Consider the following 8,436-nt stretch of genomic DNA (forward strand, 5'->3'; position numbering starts at 1 on the left):
CAGCAGGGAGGTGTTGGCGGAGAGGAGAGGAGGTGGGGGAGGCTCCGGCTGCCGCGGTGGGTGCTTGTCGGGGGAGCGGCCCCGCGCGCAGCCCCGAGTGCGTCCGCGCGCCCAGCCAAGGGTTGGTTGCAGGGGATGGATGGAGATGAGGCTGGCCGGTTGGCTGGGGTTTTGACCGCTGGCGGCAGTGCATATGGGGTGGGGGTGAGCAGTGGGACGAGAAAGCAGGTGCGATCTGATGAGTATCGCAATCAAAATTCCCATTTTACGCACAGCCGAAGCCCGCCACAGGGAATGTTCAAAGTGATGCACTCACGTAAACAAAGTACCCGTCGCTGCGGCGCAGCGTGTAGTCAAAGAGGACGCTGTCGCCTGCCCTGGCCTCGGTGCCAGACCCCGCCAGCAGTTCCTGCACCTATTTCGGTGTCCAATAGAGGCCAGGATGGTCGTGTGTTTCTGATATGCTCCGGATACAAACAGTGCAGGGCGCCGAGCTGGGAACGCGGGCAAGGCGGCGCGGGGCGCAGGCAGCAGCTGTGGCGAGCAGCAGGCAACCCTGGGAGGCCCCAGGCCGGGGCCTCCCAGGGGGCAACGCTCCACCCCGGCAGGGCCCTTGTCAGGGCGACGAGCGCGAGAGCCCGCTTCCTCCGCCGCGCCCAACCCCGTGGCGGCTCGCCACCCTCTGTCCATCTCCTTCCCCCGCCCCCCTGTTCCCCCTTGTAGCCCAAGCTGCCACGCGGCGGCGCAGCCGGGGCATGATGCCCCCCCGCCCCTGCCGCCGCGGGGCCGGCCACCCCGTTGCCCCACCGCAGCTCCCACCCGCGGCCGGGCACTCTACCTTGACGCCACCTGGCGTGCGGTAGAACTTTGGGGCCGCCGGGTCTTCTGGCACCTGCATGGTAGTATGTGAAAGGGGCGGTGCCCAGGGTTTCGCCCACGGGAAGCAAGGGCGAGGCAGGGGCACGCTGGCACCATGCTGGATGGGTGCCACCCGGGTGCTTGCAAAATTGCGTCAGAAGCTAGCACAGGCAGTATGCGCATGGCGCACGAGTGTGTGAGTAATCAGACTTAAAGCACAAGACAACAGAAGTCACCCACCGCGAGCCCGGGTGTGGTCCAATCTCCCGCGGCACGCTGCGGCGCAGCCACTGCAGCGGCTGGGGCGATCACGCTTGCCGCCAGCACCGCCATGGCGCCCTCCGCCATCAGGCTGCGTCTCGAAATACTATCTGCATTGCTGAGAGAACCACAACGCACGGCTGTGACCGCTCTGGCACCTCGCGCTCCGGTGGAGGAGGCAGAGGCCGAAATCTGCGCAATCCCCGACGCACGCATGCCGTATTTGGGATGTCAGCAGATCCTGTGAGCGACCTGGAGGCCAATGGGACTTCAGGCCCCACGGATGACTGGCAAACAGCCACGGGTTGGTTTCAGCTTTCCTTGTGGGCTGAATGCAGGCTTGTGTCCAATGAGAACAATAAAGCCTTCTTTGTTTAATGTGGTACCTCTACAGCGGCAGGCAGGTGCATGCCAAATGCTGGCGTTGCTGCTGGCAACATTTGCTGCTGATCATGATCACGGCGCGGCGCGGCGTGGGCTCCTGCGGCCGTCCACTCGACTGCGTGGAACAACAGCTCTTCAAGCTGCAAATAATCAAGACACACCACCATGACGGGAGAGGGTTACAGCCAACACGCTGGAATACGCAATCGTGCCCGACATAGAGATGTGCATGTGTAGCGTCACTGCAATGTTTGAAAGCCCCAGAGGGGGGCTTTGCAGCCGTTGCAGGGGCAAAAAGTCAGGGCAAGAATTCAAGCGTGCCGACGATGAACAAGCCAAGGGGGGCGCCGGAGAGGGCTCAAGCGCACGGGCACACCTGCGCAACAGCGCGCATCGGCTAGGGCCAGACGCGATGCAGGCGCAACAGCGCGCAGCTGCGGCTCACGCGCGACGAGGCGCGCTCGAGAGGCGGGGACATGTGTAAGGGATGTGCACATTGGAATGGATACGCGTGCCGCTGCCGCGGCGCGCTCGCCGCTCTCGCAGCGTTTGTGGAAACAATTATAGATGGCTGCAGCTGTGACTGGCGACAACAAACGCTCACGCAAGGAGGGGCAAAGCAACGCGAAGACCGAGGGAGCTGAGACGACTGTGGACACACAAGCGTGACGAAAGGAGAAAGGCAAGGGCGCCGCGCGATGCGGCGCTGTGCCCCAAGGTGCGAGAGCAGTGGCCATGCGACCGAGAACAAGGCACGGCGCACGTGCGCGCGCGCGCATGCGTGGGCGATCGCCGCCCGCGGCAACAGTCCCGGAAGGTGCAATCAGCAGGGGAGGGCTGGCGGTGGCCGGGGCATGGCGTGGCCTGGGCCGCAGCGATTGCCCCGACCAGCGCATCGCCCACTGCTATAGCCGCCCTGATTCAAGCTCAGCTCTCTGTCTCTCGCGCTCGGTTTTTGACACTCAACACACTCAACACGCTCTCACACAAAGCACACGTAATGCAGCACGGATGGCTGGCGAGTGTCTCAACACCACGCAAATCGCAACACCACACATACCCAGCCGGGCATTACAAAATCAAGGGAAGACACCCGGCATGACACAGATGCAGCGGGGCCGGATGATGGACCCCTCACCGGTAGCTGCGGCGCGACGAGTAGGGCTGCGACGGCCCGGCCGCCTGCGGCTGCCAGCTGTCCTCAACGGCGCGGTGGCTCGCCCGGCGGGCCCCGCCGCGCCCCTCCTCGTCGTTCCCGTCCTCCCCAAGCATGCTACCATCCCCGTTGCCGCCGGCCCCGCCGCCGTCGCCGCCCCAGCCGTCGCCGCCGCCGCCGCCGCCGCCCCCGCCGCCGCCGCCGCCTGCAGCGTGTTCATGAGCGCAGTGGGAGCAGTGGCGTTGGCACTCCCTGTGGCGCTTGTATGCTTGATAGCCGCAGCTGAGTGCGGCGCACACATGAGAGCAGCAACAACTGAAGAGTTGGATGGGCAAGGCACATACAACGACCCAAAAATGTGCTTACCGAATGGCCCGTTGCCCCAGCCGTCGCCTCCATACGACGTTACAAAGGCATACAGCCCGAGGAAGGCGGCGTTGGGAATCAGATTGAGCGCAAGCCGCTCCCAACCCCAGCCGTCGCCGCCGCCCCCGCCGCCGCCATTGCCGTCCTGCGGGGTGACGGATCCAGTCAAAAAGAGTGCTTAGTCAGCGTCAGCATGCAGACTGGCAAGCTGAGCTGCCGACGATGGTTTTGTAGGCTTGTGAGCGTCAAATATGCATGTTGCATGCATGCACAGCACACCACATCGCATGATCGCATGGACGCTGCGCGTGTACGCGGGGGATGGCAGACGTAGTGGCGCGGGACGCGACGCGCATGCATGCATGCTCTGCCGACTCTCCATGCACGGCTTTCAGAGCTTGTAGGCACTCACGCCGCCGCGGACGGGAGGCAAGCCGCTGCCGCTGCTGAACTTGTTGCGCTTCTTGGTTATTGACGTGGATCCTTGCCGAAAGCTAGCGGTCACAACAAGGCGTGGCTGCACCGGCGCTGGAGCTGGGGCGCGCGACGCGCGATGATGCTGCCGCCGCGGTGCAGCGGCGGCTGGCGTGGTGCCACGCGGGGCTGGGCGTGTTGAGGACGATTGCATTCCGTACTATATGCTTGCAGGGCGGAGCTTGCGTGCGGAGCACTAGGTGCGCAATCGCGACCTACAATCTAAGACTGATGCTTATTTGGTTATGAGCACGAATTGACGCACAATCACGATGTTGAGCAAACGGAAAGATGGCAGCAACACAACTATCGCATGCCTTGAAGCATGCATCTAGATCTTGGTGACGCATGTGATCCCCGCAAGACCTTTGGCATGGTACCACATTTCAAACCCACCCATTACCGGGTCCTCCACCGAATGATGATGAGCGGCAGCGCGACGGGTCGGGTGCCGACCGCCCCTGCTGCATCAGCAGGAAGCCCACAACCGGCCACCGCCGGCACCGCCAGCGCCGGCCCCGCCCTCAAGAAGCACGCGCGCGTCGTCGATACCGTCGCCGTTCCTCCCGACTTCACGCCGCGCCGCCTGCCGGCCGCGCTGCGGCAGCTGCTGCCCGGGCGGTACGCGTCCGACACCGCCGCGAAAAAGGCGGCGCGGCGCGGCGAGGCGTATGTCAACGGCGGGAAGGGCACCACGGAGACCGAGGTTGCGCCAGGCGCGATCATCGAGGTGCGGCGCGGCCCGCAAACGCAGACCATGGTCTGGGGCCCCCCTCGTGGGCCGGGGAGTTGCAGTGCGCGGCACCCCTGGATGGGGACACATCCGCCGCTGCGGCTGGCACACATGTTTGCAGCTGCCCAATTTCGTAGACCTCTGCACATATGACCGATCTCGCAGCCGACAGGATACACAGCAGCGGCCGACCTTGCCGCGTCGCGCCCCCCACCTGCCCGATACGCCCCAGATTGTGCAGCGCTGCGGCGCCGAGGCTGTTGCAGCCGCGGGCCGGCCGGGGCTGGTCGTGGTTTACGAGGATGATGACATGGCATGTGTTGTGAAGCCCCAGGGCCTGCCCACGCAGGGCAAGGGGGACGGCAGCTTGCAAGGGCGCATCAAGTGGGTGAGGGGAGGGGCGCGGGTGGGCGCGCCGGCCCGTTTCACGTGCTGTCATGAGCATGCTTGCGTGCACCTGTTGCCCATGCGTGCCGGGGAGTCTTCTTTTGGGGTTGCTTGCATGGCCAGGGAACCCTTCGAGATCGAAACCAAGGGAGGTGGCGCCGGGCGGCGAAACGACGGCTGAGGGCTCCTTCAGGCCGGCAGCCGGCCCCACCAACACACCCCAGCTGCCGCGCCACCCTGCAGGACCCCGCCTTGGCCCGCGCACGCCTCAGATCCACGCCCTCGACCCGATCACATTCCCTTCGGTACCCCTCCCCCTCTCATCTTTAAACCTATATTCTCCGCCCTCGTCGCTGCCCTTGCCAGGTACTGCCTAACTCCATCCACTGCAGAGGGCTGCCTCGCTCGCCCCCACCACGTGAGCCGCGGCCACCTGTGGCGGCCACGCCCCTCAGCGCAGCCCCCGGCCCCGCTCGCAGCCCCCGCACCCGCCCGCACATCCGCCCACAACGCTTTGCGACACGGCACGCATGCATAGCTTGAACCTCGGACCGAAGAACGTCTCCGAGCGCCGTCTGTACCACCCACGCTTCATCATCCACCGTCCCCAACCGCCCCCAACCAAAGGCCCACCGCCTTGACGCGCCCACCGGCGGCCTGGTGCTGGTCGGCAAGACGCGGCGCGCCCTGGCTGCCCTGGGGGAAGACCTGCGGGCCCACAGAATGCAGAAGCGGTGCGGCTGTGAAGAGCGCAGCAGCTGTTGGGCATCATTTGTGGGACCCCTCGCCTATGCGCAGTGGCTGGGGGTTTGGGCGAGGCAGACACGGCGGCCCGTGTGTACCGTCGTACCCTGCGCGCGCGACAGGCCGCGCGACTGTGCGTGACATTGTGCAGGGAATCCCCCAGCCCCACATTGTTCCGCCTCCACGCTTCGTTGCCACAACATTTTATACTGGATGCTGATCCATGCACAGCGTGCATGTTAAAATATATCAACTCCAGGTACGTCGCTCTCGTGACCGGCCGGGTCGAGGGGGAGGGCCTGATCGACTTCCCCCTGGACGGCCGCGCCGCGGTGACGCTGTACCGCGCGGCAGCGGCGTCGCGGGTCACGCCACCTGCGGCCGGGGGCGGCGGCGACGGCGAGGCGGCGGCTGGCGGTGGCGGCGGGTGGGTCACGCGCGTGCACCTGTGGCCCAAGACCGGCCGCACGCACCAGGTGCGAGTCAAGGCGGCGCGTGTGCGGCAGCTGCTGCGAGCGCCTATTTCTTGTTCATACGATCGGCCCTACCCGGCGGCCTGTCGCATCCAGTCGCTTGGGTACCGTGTGTCCTCCCCTAGGCATGGCCAGGCCAGCTTGCAGGTCCCAGGGCCTGTAGCACACCCGCACCTGACCTCCCTGCCCAAGTGTAGTGTCTGACCTCGGGATCCTGCTACCCTCCCTCCTCCCCTGATTTACTATGATCTTTGCCGATCTGCAGCTGCGCAAGCACATGGCGTACCTCGGCCACCCCCTACTGGGGGAGAGGCAGTACCAGCACCGCCGAAAAGAGGGCATCGCCTTCACGCCCTGCGACATGGAGCCGCTGCTCGGCGGCATGGCTGCGGGCGACGACGTTAACGGCGGCGGCGGCGGCGGCGGCGGCGGCGCGGGCCCGGCGGCTGGATCTGTGGAGGCGACTGCGGCATCGGAGGGGCCCACAGACAGCGGCGGCGCGGGGCCGGCGGGCAAGAAGCGCGCGCGGCACGAGGCGGGCGGCGGCGGCGGGCGGGGTGCTGACGATTGCGGCGGCTCATGTTGGCCGGCGGGCGAGGGAAGCAGAGTTGTAGCGCAGCAGCCGGGTGGCGGCGTGAAGGTGGCGGCTGACGGGCTGCTCGAGTCATTGTATACAAAGGGCGGGCCAGGCGCAGAGGCGGAGGCAGACGCGGACGCGAGCGACGGAGAGGACGGCGGCGGCGGCGGCGGCGGCGGCGATGGCGGTGGCGGGCAGCCCCTGTGCCTTTGGGCGGTGGAGCTGCAGCTGTCCCACCCCGTGACACGCCGCCCGCTGCGGTTTGGTATCCCAGAGCCGCCCGAATATGATGCCCTGTGCCCGGCGCCCCCGACGGCGGCCCCCACGGGCGAGGAGGGCGCGGGGTGCGGCGCAGGATGAGTAATCGTTCACAGCACGCGCAGAGTGCACACGCGTCACCTTTTCTCATTTCGCGCCTTCATTTGTAGGGCAGCCCAGGGCGGGCTGCGGCTGGCGGGGCCGGCAGGGTCCCAGCGGCAGCAGCTTCCAGACCAGCAGCTGCCGGGACCTGCAAAAGGCGCAACCTGCGTGCGCAAGAGGGGCTACTGCCGTGTGGCTACTCGCTGGGCGGCGGTGACCCAGCGCTTTTTGGAAGCACGTCTCCATTGACTGGGCCGAATGTGGGCGGACGGCGTCAGCTGTGTGGGGATCTCCAAATGTCCCGGCAGCAGAGGCATCAAAAGGGGCGGGCTGAGGGGTGGCAGGGCACCCAGAGTAGGAGCAAGGATGCGGCTGGGGGACCGCGTGCCTGGTGAGGCGGCTGTGCTGAGCGGGCGCACGCTTGCCTGCATTGAGCTGAGAGCACAGTGAGCAGGAGCACTGCCCAATGCCATATCATAAGCGAGCAAGCTTTAACCGCGAATGATGGTCTGGCAAACAGGGGTAAGGATTGCAGAGCGTTGTGTGCGCCACCAGAGCGGCAGCACGCAGCTCTGCATATGGCGCCAGGCGGGATTCGCACAGTCGGCTCGTACCGCGACACTGCTGAACCCACCTCATTGCACGCCCCTCAATTGGTTGTTGTAGGTGTCAGAATTTACAATCACACAGCATTGGACGACGCCTCGCGCTTGATTTCAACTAACCACGAGAGGCTGTGCAGGGCTAGCCAGCTAGCGCACGCAAAGGTGGGGCTTTCCAGACGCCATATGTTGTTGACACAAGTAACACATTTTCATCACTCAGTCGAAGGCTCTGACAGGGCGCCTCTTTGCATGGCCAACACGATCTTTGTCAGATGAAGCGCAAGAAGCACCAAGATGAGGCAGAGAGGCACCATATCTCGCTACAGAACCACACCGGCATCCTGAACGCGCTGCTTGCGGCAGGCGGCGTTGCGGACGACGCCACTGGCTCAACGCCTCACAAGCAGGCAGCCAGGCCGTTTGGCCGATCCGATGCCACACAGGTGGGGCCATGCGTGGCCGAGCCCTCAGATGAATCATTCAAATTCGCATATTCTTAGCAGCTTTGTTCAGTTGCAAGTCCAAGTAGCTGCAGAGACTGGAGCCATTGGAAAGCAGCACCCTGTTTCGTTTTTCAAACCTTGCCCTCGCCGCCCGCTGACCTGCCGGCATCGACCACACAGGCCGGCGCCCAAGGGGGCGTGCCGGCAGCAGTGGATTTGCAGACAGACGAGGGCGAAGATGGGGAGTCCACAGAGCCCGCACGGCTTCCAGTGTTCCAGGAGCCCTCCATCTTGCCCCAGCAGCAGCAAGATCTGCCGCAGGAGCAGCAGCAGCAGCAGGAGCAACACGGCTCGCCGCGGCCCCGGCCGCGCGCGCCGGCGGCCGACACGCCCGCGCCGGCAGCGCCGCTCGCATGGCGGAGAGTTCCCGCAAAACGCCGGCGCGGCGGCGCGATGGTAGCGCCCCCGCCGCCGCCGCCTGAGGGCGCGGCGGCGCTGCTCGGCCACGCAGCTAGCCCCACCACGCTGCCTGCACCTGTGCTCAGGCCTCCTGAAGGATTCAGCTACCATGAGCACTTGGTAAGGTTGCAGCAGCTCCTGACACCCTGCCCAGCA

The 8,436-nt window shown here is 65.7% G+C and overlaps 2 protein-coding genes across 2 annotated transcripts; both read left to right on the forward strand.

The window, feature by feature from the left end:
• Positions 1-3,923: 3,923 nt before the first annotated feature.
• MNEG_11281 (Ribosomal large subunit pseudouridine synthase D) lies at positions 3,924-6,773 on the forward strand (the record flags this gene model as incomplete). Its single annotated transcript, XM_014040246.1, has 6 exons — positions 3,924-4,229; positions 4,465-4,620; positions 4,844-4,924; positions 5,247-5,353; positions 5,623-5,839; positions 6,102-6,773. 6 exons carry the CDS (start codon positions 3,924-3,926, stop codon positions 6,771-6,773), a joined length of 1,539 nt encoding a protein of 512 aa, XP_013895700.1.
• An 877-nt stretch (positions 6,774-7,650) lies between these two features.
• MNEG_11282 (hypothetical protein) lies at positions 7,651-7,821 on the forward strand (the record flags this gene model as incomplete). The annotated part of the gene is made up of 1 exon (XM_014040247.1): positions 7,651-7,821. A coding segment is annotated over one exon (171 nt), but the record flags the coding sequence as incomplete, so codon positions are not given.
• Positions 7,822-8,436: the final 615 nt, after the last annotated feature.

Source organism: Monoraphidium neglectum (assembly GCF_000611645.1).
Source record: "Monoraphidium neglectum strain SAG 48.87 unplaced genomic scaffold scaffold02670, whole genome shotgun sequence".
Taxonomy (NCBI): Eukaryota; Viridiplantae; Chlorophyta; class Chlorophyceae; order Sphaeropleales; family Selenastraceae; genus Monoraphidium; species Monoraphidium neglectum.